The sequence below is a fragment of the Aulonocara stuartgranti genome, assembly GCF_965226115.1.
Source record: "Aulonocara stuartgranti genome assembly, chromosome: 22".
Classification (NCBI taxonomy): domain Eukaryota; kingdom Metazoa; phylum Chordata; class Actinopteri; order Cichliformes; family Cichlidae; genus Aulonocara; species Aulonocara stuartgranti.
The window spans coordinates 15,543,464-15,562,267 of record NC_138957.1 but is presented as its reverse complement, the minus strand read 5'-3'; the positions used below and the strand labels follow the sequence as shown (position 1 = coordinate 15,562,267).

Below are 18,804 nucleotides of genomic sequence, written 5' to 3'. Positions count from 1 at the left end.
CTGGACAGATTGCAGGTTACAGTGAGAGATGAAAGTGGAAAGTGATTTAGGGTCAACCTTTGTAGTGCAACAAGGGAAACGGCGAGGAAATGGACTGTCTTCTACCAAACAGCTTTTACGATAAACATAATGATTAAAAGAAGTTTATTTCGCTTCTGTCACTACAGGCAGATAAAGAAGACAGCGCAGTGATAAAGTGTGTCTTGTTTTCACACCAGATTTCCCATGGCGATGCGTAGAGAGAAACCCTGTGAGCTAGTGAGGCTTCTGTGGGGCATGCGATGATGATATGAGCCTCATCCAAAAAGCTGTGGGCTCAAATCCAGGACAAGGTGTTTAATTCAATGAAAGTCTAATGTTTCTAGCTCAATGATAGAGAAATAGGTTTGGAAAAGTGGGGATGAGTGAATATTTAATATATTTTAACACCAACCTGTGCAGTTTTTTTTTTTTGATATTTTAAACATTTAGAAGGTTGGCAGAGCTGATAAGCTGCAGCTGCTGCTTGTTAGTTTGATTAGTGAGATGTATCCATTATGCACTGTAACCCCCCCCCCCCCAAAAAACCAAAAAAAACCCCCAAAAAAACAAAATGCGCTTCACAGAAAAACTGATTGGCAAGTCCTTCGTAGTTAGTTTTGCCCGTACATCCTTCGTATCTACGAGCAAAACTAACTGCTGAACTGGATGTCCACGAGGAAGCAACTTATCGATTGGAAGTGGGCTATACCTTAAAGTTTATCGTATACCATTTAGAGTCTGTTTTTTGCTCTGAATGGGTCACTTTGCTACAAAGCAAACATTAGACTTTATTAAAGAAGATTTTAATCTAAGAGCTCATCAGGAAAATGTTTGCTGAAGTCCTGAATTCATAAAGTAGCATAATTTTCTCACAACCTTCCATGCAATTGAACCTCTCTTGTTAACCAGTGGAGTCGCCCCCTGCTGGCCATTGTATATAATTTGGCCATCTATATTAAGCAATTTGTTTATTTGAGGTAGAGAAAAAGCTAAATTTCCATTTTGTTTAATACCTAACATTAGCTTTTTTTTGTGCTTTTTCTGTATTATCATCAATTTGTTTTTAATCACAAATATTTCTTTTTGCAATTAAAAACAAACTTTAAAGAGATGTTGGTCATTGGCTGACATTTGCCTGATGGTAGTAAGACACAGTGTCATCCATCTGTTTGCTTACAGATGTGCACTTTTTAATGCCACATTTTATTGTTAACAACCTCCGACAGGCTAATTTGAACTGTAATTGTAGCAGTGATTGGGGAAAATTCAAAGCTTTGCTTCCCTGCCGCAGCCGATTCAACATGATTTCAGCAGTTTGTGCGAAAACGTGGTATGACGAATCGAATTTATGTCTGCTGTCACAAGGTGATGTAGAGGGAGTGACTTGGTGACTCACCTCATTAAAGATTTTATTGGATACACTGCAAAAACTCAAAATCTTACCAAGTATATTTGTCTTATTTCTAGTCAAAATTATCTCATTACACTTAAAATAAGACACAATCAGCTACAGGGCAACATTTCAGTAAGCTAAAGGAAATTGTTTCAAGACAGTGAATCTTGAAACTAGAGAAAAACTAGAGATTTTTCACTTGTTCCACTGGCAGATTTTTTTCACTTATTTTAAGCTAAAATATCTTGTATTAAGTGAAAAAATCTGCCAGTGGAACAAGTGAAAAATCTCTAGTTTTTCTCTAGTTTCAAGATTCACTGTCTTGAAACAAGTTCCTTTAGCTTACTGAAATGTTGCCCTGTAGCTGATTGTGTCTTATTTTAAGTGTAATGAGATAATTTTGACTAGAAATAAGACAAATATACTTGGTAAGATTTTGAGTTTTTGCAGTGTAAAAATTTGATTGGGCCAACGGGAGAGGGAAAGCGAAAAGCTTTCTCTTTTCTGTTCATTTCATGGCTGTTAGCATTTGATTCAGATTTGTGTCTGTGTGCATCAGGCATAATATTGCTCTGCAAAGTGTGAAATGGAAATTTGTGAATATTGAGTGGTGCTCTCACTTATTGGTCAGCGTGCCTTCTGATACTTTGTACTTTTTCAAGTCGAAGTGAGACTGAAGAAATCGGATCTGAGTGTGTGAGCCGAGTGGTTCACAGAAGATTTGGATATTAGCTCAAGACCAGCAGCCAAGACATCAGTGTCAACACCCTATGTCATTCAATACTTTGGTTCTGTCTTTTGCCCCACTCTGGCACATACGTTCAGCACAGCATATGTGTGTTTGCACTATGCTGCGTTTCTCTGTGTGCGATTACGTGTGTGATCCATTTGGCTCCCAGTCTTCCCACAGCTTGGCAGTCTTACGCTCTCCTCTGTGTGTAGCTGTATAACCGGCCTTCTGTTTCCTCGCCTTCACAGACCCCTTATGATCACAGAGATACAGTACTCCCCTAACCCACACACACACGGCATAAGGTCTGGTATAATACAATGGCAGCAGGCGCTGGGGTTCACACGTACAATATCATAACCTGGGAAGTTTCCATAGTGGCCCCAAGACGAAGTGCTTTAATGGTGCTGCCTTGCCCTTGTGTACTAAATTTCTTTCATATTTCTTTTCATTCTTCATTACTTACCAGGATGTACAAAACAAAGTGTATGATCAGGATATGCTGTTTCAGCTGGTGAAGAAACTAATATACTAAGTCGTTGAAAGCGACAATGTTATTCAATTTTTATTATTTTCTACCATATATATAGGCCTACATACTGTTCTTTATGTGGGTGTTCAGTTTAGAGAAAATGATGGATGTGTAACTAATCCCTGTGAGTAAAAAGCTAATTCTTCCAACTACTGTGAAGACTCAAATTCAGACAGTTTTTCCTGTTACTCTTGGCTCTGCATGATGTTAAGGAGGGTGAGGAACATCCTTAAAATGCTCATCTCAGGCACACAACTCTAGCTGCAAGTGCAGATGGATGATCAACCTGCTGTTCAGACCTTCTGTTTGCCAGGGCAGCCAGTCAGAAGAAATCTGGCTTAAAGGGAGAGGATCTAAAATGGATTATTTGAGATATTGCAAGAATGGCATTGCTGCACCAACACCCAATCTATGGTAAATGAGGATTATTTTGAACGGTGATTCATGCTAAGCCACTCTTATTAGAGTCTAAGAATACAAATGTGATGGTGGAAAGGAGAAGAATAGGTTTGTACCTATTTTAGATTTGCATGTGTTTAAAACTCTGTCACAATGAATGACCGGACTCAGGCGCAGAACTCTGTTGATGTTGCAAAAAATAACAGTTTATTTACACAATCACCAGGTGCCATATACAAAGTGTGAGTGGAAACTTGGTGGTGGTGGTGGGGTGGGGGGGCACACTCTTCTTCGGCCACACACACCACTCAGCAAAGACATGCCTGGGGAGACACAGGGAACCATGACAGTACCCCCCGAACTTAAATGGGAGCCTGCTGGCGACCCATCATTCTTGCCAGGATGCAGGGGTGGAACTCTCAAAGCTTGGTTTTGTCCAGAACCACTGACCGCAAAGTCCAGGAGTGTTCTTCAGGGCCATAGCCCTCCCAGTCCGCCAGATACTGAAATCCTCTCCCCCCGTGGCCTGGAATCCATAGTCCATTTTATAGAGAAAACAGAGGCATGCCAGTGGCCTGGTCCCTGTGCTTCTTGGAACGATGACTCAATTTCCCATGCAATGGTCCCAATGGTGTAGGTAGGTTGCAGGATGGGTGCAGTGTCAGTTGGGTCCTCAGAGAAGGACCCAATCAGACGAGCTGGGATAGAGTGTCCGGTTTCACATAATGAGAACCTGGCCTATAGGTAATAGAAAAATGGAAACCGGTGAAAAACAGGGTCCATCTGGCTTGCCCGGGGGTTTAACAGTTTGGCGGACTGTAGGTACGCTAGCTTTTTGTGATCCGTCCATGAGATGAAGGTTGGACCGTGCCCTTGAGCCGGGTCTCGAGTCCTCCAGGGCAAATTTTATTGCCAGCAACGCTGATCTCCCATGTCGTAGTTGTGTTCTACAGGGGACAAATGGTGAGAGAAAAAGGCACATGGAGGGAGCTTACTCCATCCTTTTGTTAGGAGAGCATGGCATCCACCCCCGAGTTGGAAGTGTCTACTTCCACCTTGAATTGGAGACCCAGATCCAGTTGGGAGCTGAGGCGAAGTGCTCCTTGAGAAGTGTGAAGGCAGCTTGGGCATCCTAATCCCACTGGAAAGAAATCTTAGGAGAGGTTACGTGGGTTAGAGGAAAAGCAATTTTATTAAAGTCACGAAAAGAATCTACGATAAAAGTTAAAGAAACCGAGAAAACGTTGGAGCTGCCTGCTATCTGTGGGCTCGGGCCAATTCAGCAACAGCTTGAACCTTGACGGAGTCCGGTTTCAGGTTCCCCTCCTCAATGATATACCCCAGGAAAGGAACAGTCTCAACATGGAATTTGCACTTCTCCCCCTTAATGAACAGTTTATTCTCAAGTAGCTGCTGGAGAAATTGCCTAACATGGTCCTTGTATGGTTCTTGTACAAAGACACTCACGCTCACAGTCACAACTCCAGGGGTGGAAACGGGGACGGGTCCAGCAAGATCTATAGACTAGAAAACATGACTGGAAGCCAGGAAAAACACCGGGAATGAGAATACACAAGAAAGAGATGGGGTTACACCGACAAGTGTCGTAACGATCCAGCGATGAGAAACACTGAGCCATCACCTTAAGTAGTAGCTGGAGTGTCCGGAGAACAAGAAGCAGGTGCGTGATTATTTGCTGGAACCCGCAATGAGTTCCACCCTGGCAGAGGAGAGCAAGAGAGAGAGAGATTACAACAACAACATCCCGAGGAGACACAGGGAACAATGACAAACTCAGATTCTGTTTTTTTTTTTTGTTTTTTGTTTTTAATCAGTTGGCATGTTGTTCCTTTAGTCAGAATTCAGATATCAATTTCTGTGCTGGATGGAATTTTATCTGCACAGTTCCTTAATTTATAATGAAATGAACTATGGACCGATACCGATATTACATATCGGTATCGGTCCGATACTGGCCTAAATTACTGGATCGGATATCGCAGAGAAATAAAAAATGTAATCCGATCCATTAAATATAACGAAAGCACCTCACAAAACTTGTGACATGGCGTAACTCGGCTCATAACCTTAGCACGTCGGAGCAGTATGCATCACGTGATAGAGCGGCTGTGGCGTGCAAGACCTGTCGGTGGTCTGGTTGAGCATTTGGAGCCTTGCTACCAACCCGGCATTTCATCTCCGACAAAGTTATCCCAGAGAGAAGTAAAGCAAGTGTGTAAGTTCATCTCTGAATGTTTGTAAAGCATTCCCACGTTAAGCTTAACAACCGATATATGGATCGACTGCTTCTTCTGTCTCCCTCCCTCTCGTGCTGCTACTTCAATCGTGAAACTGATCAATGATCAGCTGATTGGCTTTTCTGTCGCGACTCCGTCTCTCTTGTTTGTTTATCACCCACTTTGCACCAGAAAGAGGAAACCAGCGGATAAACAACAGCAGCACGTTTAACCTTGATAAGCTGTTGTTAGAATCTATTTAATATTACTTTCTACACCAGGATCCTTTTCTACGTAGCTGACGGCTGGTAACTGTGCAGGGGCGGATCTAGCAAAGTTTAGCCAAGGGGGCAGGTAGGGCATTAACAGGGAAAAGGGGGCAAAAATACATACTTTTCTTTCTTATTCTCGCTTGTATTAAATAATTATCTGAATCTTACACCCAAAGTTTTAATTTGATGTAAAATGAATAGAAGTCCATTACTGTATATAGTAACTATTAAGTTTCCTTTGGGAAGGCAACAACTGTGCAGTCTGCAATTCTGTAGAAGAAAGATGTTGAATCTATTTAATATTTCTTGAAAAATAATTGATTTTGGTGCATTTTTTTTCACACTGCATCAAATTAAGGTTGATTACGTTGATTAAGCATCATGAGGTGGAGCATGGGGGGTGGTTCCCTTTTTTTGTTGTTGCTGGGAGTTGGAACCCTGTTAGTTAGGTTGCTTAATATTTACGCTAATTACTCTTTAAAATACCAGAATAGGGAGGATGGTGTAGGTTTAAGTTTATTAGACTGATCAGTATTGCTGAATTATGAAATATTTTGGGTGCAGTGTATTTTTTTGCATACAGGTATAACAGAATATCTTTAGAGTTATTTTTTTTAAATTTGAGTATGAACTTATACAAAATGCAGCAAGATATTAAAAAACAGTTTTATTGATTAAAAAACACTATATCGGATTCATATCGGTATCGGCAGATATCCAAATTTATGATATCGGTATCGGTATCGGACATAAAAAAGTGGTATCATGTCATCTCTAAAATGAACCAAAAAGTGCTGTTAGCCAGGACAGCTGTTATCCACTTCAGTAATATACACGCTCTTTATAGTTAACATCTGGTTGTCATAGTGTAAGTTGTGTATTGTGTGCCTCTAAATGCCTGATGTCATCTGACTGATATCAAATGAACAACACTGTCTTAATTAATATACTCCCCCATATTAATTTAGTTGTGATCTAGCTCACTTTACCCTTCACTGTCCCATGTGGGAAAATTCAGCCAAAAGCTTTTGGCAAGGATGCATGAAAATAGATATGTCTCTTAGAAAATAATATAAGCTAACTAAAAACAGTAATAACTATCAGCAGAGGGAGTAAATAGTAACAGCATTAGCAGATGAGAAAAGACAAGTTAAAATAGGTAAGATTGTTTATCGGGGTCAGTTTACATTGAGGGGTGAGTCACCTGATGACACACTCACACCTACTGTACAGTAAATCTTTAATATCTACACTGCTGCTAAATTGCCAATTAATTAAGTGCACGGCCAGTGTAGTCTGTAGTAGAGAGCAACTTTTAAGAGACCATTAATGGATTGCTCAGCCATATCTAATTACAAGGTTGTGGCATTTTACGAGAGGAAGAGAAAAGAGAAGTTTTTTCCCCCGCTCCTTTGTTTCTCTGGGCTTTCTTTCAGCAGCTGAATTATGCTGCCTATAAACAGTCCAGTTTTGTTTTTGGTTCTTTACATGGTTTTCTGGAAGCTGATATTAGTTTAAACCTGGAAGACTCAAAACATGAAGTGTATCTGTCATTTGTCCTGTTGTGTCTTTGATCCTATTTTCCTCCTCTCTGCCCCAGCTGGTTACACCTCCAGGTGCCTGGTTCAGCCCAAGGTTTCTTCCTGTTAAAAAGGAGTTTTTTCCTTCACACTGTCACCAACTACTTGCTCATTGGGGGTCATTTGATTGTTGGGATTTCCTTTGTATTACTATAGGGTCTCTTAATTACAATATAAAGCGCCCTGAGGCGACTGTTGTTGGGATCTATATAAGTAAAACTGAATTGAATTGAACTCAATTGAATATATAAATGCTCTCCTTGTTTTTTTATGGGCCTTTCTGACCAGTTAACTACCAAAATAAGCTGTTAACTGTGAAACACGTGAACATCGGTAAACATGCTTTGTGTTGTTACTGAAAGCTAAATGAGAGGACCATCAAATTCATATTTTAATGGATGCTTCTCTAATCTGTGTTAAAAACATGTGAAGGCACAGGGCAGAAAAAGACTTTGCACAAAAGCCTAAAAAAAGGTAAAGAACGAAACAGTGAATTGGTTTTGACATGCTAACTTTAAGTCATATTTAACCTTAGGGGAGTGAAAGAGGTTTTTGTTTTTTGTTTTTTAAATAAAGTTGAAAACCTACTTATTCCCGTTTGCTTTCAGTTCCAGTTGAGAAGGGTACCCTGGCTTTGACTAAGCAGTCTTATTCACTTTATTTTACCGGATGAGTTGTACGGTATATTTATTGTTAATTTAGTAACTGTTATGTCTAGTGTATGTTTTGTATAACATGTACAACACTTTGATCAATTGAGGTTGTTAAAATGTACTATAGATATAAACTTTTACTTGACTCCACCTGATGCACTTTAATAAGTGAAAGCTAGGGGTTCTGCGGGCTGGAGACGGGTTATGTTGAGGTGTGGAGGGTGAGCTCAGAGCCACCAGAATGGGCGGAGAGGGTGGTTTGCTGACAGGAGGGGAAATAAATGAGCTTTGAGATGAGAAGTTAGAGAGCACAGAGACATATGGCGAGGGAGCTGTCTGACATAGAGATGAGGATGGATGGGCTCTGAGTCTGCCTGTAGGTTGAGGAAAATGCTGTATGGGGACAGGTGCATAGTGCCATATTGAGCGGTGACATTATATCTTAGATTTTAGAAGTAGACAGACTGAAAGAATGTTAGGTGGTGTAACCATGTCACTGCAGTATACAAACGAACAAAAGAATTACTTATTACTGAAATGATCTGACCCACTTTAAATGTATTATATTTTGTTTGGCTTGATACATCATGGCACACTGTACGGGAAAAAAATCATTCCAATCAGTCCTATTTGTGGCACATTAGTATATGTGAGGGGGCAAACTCCTCAAGATGGGTGGTGACCATGGTGGCCATTTAGAAGTCGGCCATCTTGGATACAACTTTTGTTTTTTCAATAGGAAGAGGGCCATGTGACACATCAAACTTATTGGTAATGTCACAAGAAAAACAATGGTGTGCACCGAACTGGGTCACTTTCGTATGCGGTGCTGAATCCGATACATATCTGATGTTTTAGAAGCGACTGCTGTTTAAATGGTCATGTCGCATTAAATCCGTCTTTTATGTCATCGCGAATGCTTCCTGGCCATCCAGTGTGGATGTTAGTGAAACTGTTTGGAAGACAACGTTGGAGAAACGTGAACATTTTATTTGTACTGTATAATCTGCAGGTTCTGACAGAAATCTGCAACTATCCTTTGAAGCACCGCTCCTCTAAAACAGCAATAAGGATAATTATTAGGCCATATGTAAATAACAAAATAACGTTATAACTTAAAGTAAAATTGGGAAACAAGTCTTTATATTAACGGCCATCAGTCAAACAATACTGTTTGGTCTGGGTCTAAACAGAGCGCGTTGTGTGTGACGTCTTCTTTTGCGCACGCGGGCGGCTTTGAGGGTTCACACTAGAGCGCGTTTGCTGTCACATTTTATTTGTAGTGTGAACAAGCAGACAGAAAATTGGAATTGAGCATTAAGACCTGCAGTGTGAACGTAGCCTTAGTGACTTTAAAGCTCATCATTATGTCTGCTTTGTTTAACAAAACAAAATGTAAAAACCGAAAATGTGTGGCTGTTTAGGAGGTTAAGGGTTTTTTGATAGGTAGGAAATGAGCAAAGAATGAGGGATGTGTGGTATGCGACAAAGATTTGACAGTTGAAACAAACTGTGGGGGTAGCAGTTACGTGGTATCCCAAACCATTTGACTTGGTTGCCAGGAAACCACTGGAGACAACCAGAACTGCTGGTAGGCAGATTTACTATATATGGACTGAGACAGGTATGCTGTTTCTGCAGTCTTTTTGCAACGCTGGGCTAAGATAACGTCTCACGGCTCTATATTTAAGGTACAGTGTAAGGAAGTGGAGAAGTGCTTAAGACATTGATTCTGAACCATAGCTGTATATAAAAGATGGATTTAGCCACAGTGACGCCACCCACTGGAAATCCATTTCTGAAGCCTTAAAACAGAGACAGTATTTTGTCTTGTGGGTTTTTGTTGTTGTTTTATTTTAAACCAGATGGGTGAATCTGAATGACATGAATGTGAATCTCACATGGCTTGTTAATCACGATGTAAGCAAACCCAAAATAATATTCTTTTTCATCTTCTATTTTACTCTCCTTAAGAGCATGATTGCCAATTCAACTGAGGTCGTTTCGACAAGCAGATTAGTTTTCCCCTTGCTGGGTACTACAATGAACACAGATTAAAGTCCCTTCTGAATTGGCTCCACTTTGCAGAGCTGGTTTCTATATCAAGTGTGTTTTCAAATTTTTAGTTAGCACCAAATAACAACTACAGTTGCCTCAAGATGCTTTAAATTTTAAAGACCCTGCAAAAATACAGAGAAAAAAGCGAAACCCCCAACAACCAGATGACCCCCTATGAGTAAGCATTTTGGTAACAGTGGGAAGGAAAAACTCCCTTTTAACAGGAAGAAGCCTCCAGCAGAACCAGACTCAGGGAGGCACAGTCACCTGTTATGACTGGTTGTGGGTGAGGGGAGGAAGACAGGACAAAAGACACGCGGTGGAAGAGAGTCCGAGATTATTAATAACGAATGAAAATAAGTAATAATGAATTGTAACTGATTGTATGTACAGCCTGTTTCTAACTCTTTGTTTGTGAAAAAGAAACAAACATACTTACTTTTGTTAGCTTCTAATGCAATACATTAATGTAGCAAATTAACATATATGAAGCACACATTCAGTTTAGCTTGTGTCACATTTAAGCCTGTGATCCACACTCACTGATACTGTGGAAGATCTCATTAGAAAGAATAAGGAGGCTGGGATAGATGTCTCAGTTACTGTCACTGTCAGTGTCATATTCTTCTCCCTCTCCTCTTTCCTTCTCTCCATTATTTCACACAGATCAGACTGCGGCTTTGTGCAGTTTCCCCCCCTTTTTTACACTGTCCATTCATTATGAAGCATCTCTCATCCTCCCACGTTTCAGTCCCCATCCTTTCATTTCCTTCACTTTTCTTGTGTGTCCTCTCTAAAACCCACAGTTATTCTATTTATCTCTCGCAGCCTTCTCTCTATCTCTATCCTATCCTCATTTTCTCCCGCTCTATCACTGCATGTTCCAAGAGAGCCAGAAAAGAGAGAGCTGGAATAGAGAAAAAGGAGAGAAGAGAAGAGAGGGGAAAAGGAGAAAGACATGAGAAGAATATACAGGGAGTACATGTTCACCTGGATTTCTGTTTTCAAGCCCCTGCTCCTCCCCCTCCTGCTGCCTCTGTTTCCTCTCAGTAACAAATGTCAAAGCATGCAGACCCGCTGCCTCAACCTCCTCCTCCCCCTCTTCAGCTTATTATTATGACTTTCATTACAAAATACCAAAATCTGCCCTTTGCTACATCAGTTCATTGTTCCTCAAAATAATCCACTTTGCCTATTCTGGTCATTTTTTTGCTTTGTTTTCTTCTAAAAATCGGCCAGCTACTTTGGGCTTATGGTGACGTGGCAGAAAGTGGTTGGGAGAATGATTCACGCAGACAAATGAAACACACTGCTTTTACATGTATTCTCTTCCAAAAATGCATAAAGGGCATATTTTACTGCATGTATGTATATATTATTTATGATTTCCAGCAGTGAGGATGTTTTAATAGTAAACTCATTTTGTGCCATTTCCAGCGATCACCGACTGAGTCTTTTAGCCACACATGTGGGACGGCTGGAGAGACGGAAATTTCCACTGCTTTTTTGGCAATAATGAATAGAAGGATTGCCATGAAGTTTTCCACTGACATTTAAAATCCTAAAATGATGAATTCTACTGACATTGAGGAACTCCATAGCTCTCCTATACCATCAGATTAGGCTAGCACATTGTAGCATGCTAAACATGCATGGTAAACATGGTAGGACAGGGCGATTAAAACGGCTTAAAAGAGGGCAATTTCAGCTGCAGTGCGTCAAACACATTACTATGCATCACTGTGACATCACAGTGGTTGTAGTACAATTGTAAGGAATGATTAACTGTATTCTGCTGCTCCAATAGGTCTGGCTGAATTGAGATGAAGGATTGTTGTCCTGAGTTAATTGTTTCATTTAGCATCATATGCGAGAAGACCAAAAATCCCAGACATTACTCTATTAAAAATCCAAAACCTTACCTTATACATACACTTGGACTGATCTTTCTCTTAAGATGATCTTCTCATGCACCTCTGCAATGTTATAAGCGTGCTTGCAGTTTTTGGATCACTCTGTAAAAAAAAACAAACAAACAAAAAAGCCCTAAAACCACATTTGTATTTATTCCTCTGATGTGTGCTGGACCTCACTGCGTTTCACCATTGGGAAGTAAATAAAGTCACAGGGAGGCAAAGTCAATTTAATTCAGTTTTGTTTATATAGCACCAATTCACAACAACAATCGCCTCCAAGTGCTTTAGACTGTAAAGATGTTAGAATAATAGATGCCCTATGAGGAGGACTAGGTGACAGTGGGAAGGAAGAAGAAGAGACCTCGGCACAACCAGGCTCAGTGAGGGGCAGCTATGTGAAACAAAGGACCAAACAGAAGCCATTGGAGAGAGAAGACAAAACTCAATGGCATGCAATCATGGCATTTAAACACGCGGGGACTGAAAAGAGGGAAGTGGAGAAGAGGTGCTCATTGCATTATGGGAAATCTTCTGGCACGCCTAAGCCTGTGGCAGCTGATCCAACTCTAAGTATTTGCTTTATCAAATATGAAAAACTTCGAAGCCTGATCTTGAAAGTAGAGATGCTGTCTGTCTCCTGACAGCTAAAGGCTCTTACTTTTCAAAACTCTAGGAAAAACAAGTAAGCCTACAGTCTGAGAGTGAAGTGCTGTGATAGGATAATACTACTACTACTAATAATACATTTCATGTACAGATGACTTTCACCTTTAAATAAGAACACCTGACAAGGAATTACTTACCAAAGTCACAGTATACATAAAGTAGTTAAGAAACGCCATAGAATAAAAAGCTAATACATCATAACCTCAAATTCAAACAGAATAGGCCATTTTTAAATAAAATATGTGTTTTATGACTGGCTTTAAAGATCGGGAGAGAATCAGTATTGTGAGTTAGGTCCGGGAGAAAGAGACCCAAAGACAAGGGGGCACTTGGTTGAAAGCTCTAAGGCTCTAAATTAATGCAGTATATTATCCTACTGTGAGGTCTTAAATTTGCAAAAGAAAGGGTGGCCAAACCGCTCTTTTCTTTTTGTTTTACATTTATTTGTGCCATTGTCATTTGAAAGAGAGCTATCTTCTAAGGTTCAATAGATGTGTCGAAGTGATGTAATTCTGACTGTCTTAACCTAGTTCTCATCTGCATTACTTTAAGTTTAGGCATCTAAGCTACCTGAGTGTGATATGTGATACAAATTTTATGAGGCAATGAGATAAGCGTTATAGAAAATGCGCAGTGATGAACAAGAAATATTTAGGGCGAGTATAAAAGCACAATGTCGGCCACAGCACAACTACATATTTAATGTGCCTCCAGGCTGTCGGTTTAGCCTCCGTATGATCGCTCTTGTGATGGGAGAGAAAAGGAGCAGAGTTAAAGAAGGTCCCAAGTCACAGATGGTTTTTTTTTTTTTTTTGGCTTAACACAACTGCAGGTGTAAGCAATGGCTGAATCCCATTTAATAGCTAGTGAAAAAAAGTTTTATTAGTAGAATTGTACCTCTGCCAGTACAAAAGGTGGCGTACACATCAGTTTGAGAATACAAAGGTGATCAGAGTTTGGCGAGCGAGTACACGCGCGCACTGCCATGATTCAGCCAGCCAGTGATGACTTGGCTCTGGAGTTTATCATCTGTCGCTGTTTAAGGTCAGACAAAAAAAAAAAAAAAGATTAAAAAAAATACAGGAGACAAATACCAGCTGACAGGGTCACCCCTCAACAGCAGGCCAGTCCTGACATTTGTGTGCGTGAGTGTGTGTGATGCCACAGATATAGTTTACCTCACTTGGACAGTGTGCTGCCATCTGCACTGTCCTCGCCTGCTGACCTTTGTGTTCTTTGTTTTCTCAGTTTTCAAAACTGTTGAAGATGAAAAAGACTTTTTAGAGCTTTTCACTTTTTCACTGTGTCTTTTATGGTGTAAGAACTCATTTTTTCTGCCTCTGCAGTAAGTGTGTAAAACCAAACTGTGGTTGAAATCGAAACTTGGTGTCCTTCAGCCCCGGGGAGCTGCTGCTGCGGCTGTAAGACAAGCTTTTCCACTGTGTTTTATGAGACACACTGCACGTCAAGACGTCCTTTTATTTGAGCTCTTCTCCCCTATTTGTTCTTTCACGATCACCTGACTCTCTGTCCTCTCTCGTCTCTTTTGTCAAGCCAAACTTTCCGGCCCCTTCTCCCCCCCCAGCCCATCGGCCCTCCAGTCCAACAGGACCATGATGCTCAGCAGCTCCGTGGAGGTGCCCCGCCCGGGAGGGATGAGTGGCTTGAGCGGGCTGAGCACGGCTGCCCGGAACGTGGTGCGCTCCTCCAGTATCTCAGGGGCCATGTACAGCCTGGAGAAAAGTCCTGGCAGCGGGGGCCCAGACTCTGCATCGCTGACTGGGACTAAGAAGCGGCGCTCCAGTTTGGGTGCCAAGATGGTGGCCATTGTGGGGTTGTCACAGTGGAGCAAGAGCACACAGCAGCTCAACCAGCAAGGTCAGTTTACAGTCTAAACTACTTAATCTGTCAGTCGTTCTCTCTATGTATGTTCACTTTCTGATTCCACCTTTCTGACACTTTCACCAAGGCAAATTCATCTGTTTTTCCTCATTTCCCCAGCCGTCATCCTCATAGCTTCTGTTTTTTTTTTCTGTATCCTTTCCTTAGTTCTAACCTTGGTCTCTCCCCATCTGTTTTATTGTGATTTTAAAAGTTTGGAGATTTTAGATTCTTTTTAAAATTGGGGTTTTGTTATTTCGAAGAGGAAGGAGGATCATTTTTATCCTCCTGAATTTTCTTTAACCCTTGTTCCTTTAAATTGATTTAAATACCTTGCTGCAATTGTTAAAATGACACTAAAACTGTTATAACAGAATAATTATTATTATAGTTAACATTAGCATAATCCACTCTAAAGTGTATCTGGGGTTATTTTGACAGCTACAGTATTTGATTGAACAAGCTTTATCTTTTAAGGTGTTAGTATTGTAGCGAGTCCTTTTTGAAAGGCTGCAGCACATTTGTGAGCGTCGCCGTGTGTTGAACTCTGCAGCGGGTTTGCAGCGGCAGCAGCAAGTACGCATGGTGATTGTTTGGTAGCGGCATTATGTTCTAATGCGTCTCCTGCGGCGTATATTTACAGATCCTGTGCAGCTGCAAGAAAAGCGTTTCTCACTTTGCGCCTCAGTGGCGAACACAAACCTACTCTTTCCTGGTGGAAAATAAGAAAAACATGTCACACACTGAGACTTTGTAAAGGCTGAGAGGCATGGGCAGGAGGGGCAAGGGGAGCAGGGGATGCATCTTATTTGAGTGCAGCCAAATTTTTCCTTTTTTCTTTTTCATTCCTCTATCTGTCAGTATGAAAGAAGTTGTTCATCTCCTCGTGTCCTCTTACACATTCTGTTTCTCGTCTCAGCACATCAAACTGTAACTTTTACAGAACAGAGTGTTCGTGTCTGCATGTTTCTTTCTTTCTTCTTGCCTAGCTGTACACCGTCTGTGTCTAATTCTGTGTAAGTGTTGAAATATATCACAAGATCTGGCTCTCTGCTGCTTTGTGCAGCAGCGTGTTTTTACCGGTACTTTAAATTATATAAGCGCTTTATTTTAAACAAAAATGTCAAATACGTATTTATTGTACCTGCTCAGTTGTGTATATTTGTCAGTCAGACAAAACTGTGCAATTGAAAGATTTCACAATAGACGGCGTTGACTCATCTGCAAACACTTGCCATTTATTTTTTAAGCTGTTTTGAAACCAAAAAAGGTGTAGCACAAACCGGAGAACATTCACCTTCAAAGTAGAAGTTGTGCTATGCTCTTTGCGCCAAATTTAACACTAGTGACTCCCAGCAGCCTACAACAATCACTTGCTAACTGGTTGCAGAATACACACTTATCCCTGGGTAACAGTGCTTACAAGTGGGCATTATTAACCGGTCTAAAGGCTTTTGTGAGTGGAGCATTCGATTTCACAGTGACTGCTCCAGCAATCGGTTGGAGAATGCACATTTTCCCCTTGCAATTTGTTATTGCCGTATGGCGCATGTTTGGCTATGCAAGTGGGGCCTAACTCTAGCCCTAGATATCTTATAGCCTTTTTCCACTAGTACCAGCGTGGGTTGATGCTGTTTTTAGGGCTTTCCATAAAGTGGTAGTATCTGGTACCAGGTACTTTTTTAGTACCTACTCGGCCAGGGTTCCAAGCGATCTGAGGTGAAAATGTGACATCAACAGACTGCATCCAACTGTTTGGCTAGTCAGTGGCTTCAGTTAATGAGTCATGAGCCCTATGAGTCCCTTCATGAAAATACATTCCAGCAATATGGGAAATGGCTACACAAAAAGCAGCACAGTGGTTCCCGAGTCTGACAAAAAGCCATACAACGAGCAGCAGGTATACCATCGTCTCAACATCCTCCATTGTTGTGGTGTTGGTGTTGAATATAAATGATGTCACAGGACTTTTGGCTGCGTTGCTACAACGACCCCATGCACATTTTGTGATAGTTGATGGTATATTGCCAAGTTGAGCTAGTGGCTATTAATTGACACTGTGATACTCTGTGGGATGCTAAGTTTGGACCTTAAAGCATATTATTTTTCATAGAATTGTGATTTATTCTTAGAACTCCACCGAGTAATTGGCCAACGGCTGGCATATGACAGTTTTGTGCCCTAACCAGAGACCAGGGCCCTATTTCAGGAAGCGGGTTTAGAAAACTCAGAGTTAAAAATGATACACGGGGTTGAGTAACCCCGAACTGTCCAACTCGGAATATTCGGTTTCAGAAAGGCTGATAACAATTAGTTCAGTCAACGCGGAGTTGCTTTAACCCCAAATTAAGCGCGCGCACGAGGATACATAAAGCCCTGATTAGTGGAGCACAGATTAAGCGAGTCACCATGGAGACGGAGGGAAAGGAGGCGCGGTCAATGTGTTTTACAGCGCTTGAGGCCGAAATTTTGATGGCAGCATATGCCGATAACATGCAAATTTTGCGGAAAAAAAGTAACACAGCCTCAGCTGCAAAAGAAAGGGAGCATGCATGGCAAAACATAGCCGACAGAGTCAATGCGTGAGTGTTAATTTAAACATTGATCTAGGGATTTCCACCCATTTAACACGTTATTTTATTCTATTTTATTTTATTTTTTATTTCATACATTTTATTTTGTGATGTGATGTGAGCGCAGGTGCAACCCAACAGGCCCCAAACGTTCCTGGCAGCAAGTAAAAATGAAATATAAAAATATAGTCCAAACAGGTAAGGTGTAATTGTATTATGAGAAAAACAGGTGGGGGTCCTCCTCCACCACCACTCACAGAGGCTGAGCAGTTGGCTTCCACATTTGTGATAATGTTGGCAGCATCACATATGATCTTCACAGTGCAGAGAACATAAATTAGCATCCATTACTATAATGAAATAATTTGTTAGTTTGAAATGCTACAGGGAACTGTGTACCTGTACATTAATGCTGTGGAAAGACTTCCTGTTCACATAGTCTCCTCCATTTACTGAAGGAGCAATGATTGGAATGTGAGTGCCATCTATACAGCCAATCACGCCTGGGAACCGTGAGAATAAATGTAAAATTTAAGTAGTAGTTCAAATATCACCACATCATGAATTAAGTTTTGTTCATCCTGATACCTGCAATTTTGTGGCATCCCTCTTTGATAAATCTTGTGGGTCTATGACCGGGGAACACCACAAACGAGTACAGGAGACGTTTCAGTGCAACTCTAACATTCCTGACTGCCCGACAGACGGTAGCCTTGGAAACGTGCTCAGCGTCACCAATATTATACAGAAAGCTCCCGTTTGCAAAAAACCGAAGTACAATACAAATAATATGTACAGAACTGAGAGAATGTCCGCGATGTGTCTTATGAGCAATATTAGGCCTGAGGATGTTATTCAAATAAATTATAGATTGTGCTGAAAAACGGTAACGTTCACACAGGAAATCATCAGGAAATGATAAAATGTCCGAACGCGCTCTAATCACTCTCTCCCGGCGGAGAGCTCTGCGGAGAATTTGGGCTTCAACATCTACTGGCTCTTCAAGGAAGGAGCACGCCATGTCTGACACTTCCTACAGTCAGGTTTCCGACAAAGAGGCGGAGAAGGTCAGGGTTAGTTGAAGTAAACCTGCTAGGGGGCAGGTTAGCTTCACGGAGTGTGTCGTCATAGTAACTCACTCAGGATTAATCTAAACTCGCTTTGTGAAACCGAAAACCCAGAGTTTTCGTTAACTCAGGGTATACTTACTCAGAGTTTGCACTAAACCGGCTTCCTGAAATAGGGCCCAGCTTTTCAGCCTAATGAAAGTCCGATTATGAACTGGTCTGCTCCATGCATGGGCAACACATGCACAGCGGCGCAGGCACATAGCTGTATGCTCACATTCATACGCTAGCATGCAGTTAGTGTGGTAGCTCTTCACGCAGAGTGAAAAAACAAAGTTTGACAAAGTAAACTGTAGGGGGACAACCATGAAAATGTTCAGAAAAACAGAACTAATCAGACACTTAAATCACCTTCAGCCTGAACATGGACACTTTAAAGAGGCTTACAAAAGCAAAGTGGCTGTCCAGAGCTCAGAGCCAGCCAGAGGCCAGCTGCCCTGGTAAGAGCAAGAGGATCAAAGCAGTTATGGGGATAATTACAAAGTGCAAGTGTCTGGTGAATTTAAAAACATGCTGGAAAATGATGTAAGTACTTGAAATTTGTTTTGTTATATAACTCTGTCGGCCTGGTTTTGTTTGGTAAAGTGAAAAATGTCAGGTTTGTCCGGGTAATTATTTGTGCTGCTTTTCAGTAGCAGACCACTTTATTTTGGAGCTATTTAACTGAGAGAAGCAAATTCTGTAACTGACTCCAGTTTAGGGGGTAAATTGTAACATTTAAAGAAAGCACATCTGTATCAACTCTTCAGACACAGCAGCTACATCC

General features: G+C 41.1%; 1 protein-coding gene and 1 long non-coding RNA gene across 4 annotated transcripts in view; one reads left to right on the top strand and one right to left on the bottom strand.

The window, feature by feature from the left end:
• The window catches only part of rims3 (regulating synaptic membrane exocytosis 3), a 53,775-nt gene that overhangs the window by 9,165 nt on the left and 25,806 nt on the right, over positions 1-18,804 (top strand). For both annotated transcript variants that reach the window (XM_082522279.1, XM_082522280.1), the window contains one exon: positions 14,012-14,335. In XM_082522279.1, the coding sequence (XP_082378405.1) occupies positions 14,071-14,335 (265 nt within the window). In that variant the 5' untranslated portion in view covers positions 14,012-14,070. The remainder of the gene's footprint in view (positions 1-14,011; positions 14,336-18,804) is intronic.
• LOC309699310 overlaps positions 3,726-18,804 on the bottom strand; it is a 31,920-nt gene continuing 16,841 nt past the window's right edge. The window contains exons 2-4 of one of the 2 annotated variants that reach the window (XR_014274298.1): positions 13,636-13,714; positions 11,798-11,890; positions 3,726-4,795 (exon numbers count right to left, since the gene is read on the bottom strand). This is a non-coding gene — a long non-coding RNA (uncharacterized lncRNA). The remainder of the gene's footprint in view (positions 4,796-11,797; positions 11,891-13,635; positions 13,715-18,804) is intronic. The other variant, XR_014274299.1, reaches the window with a different exon arrangement.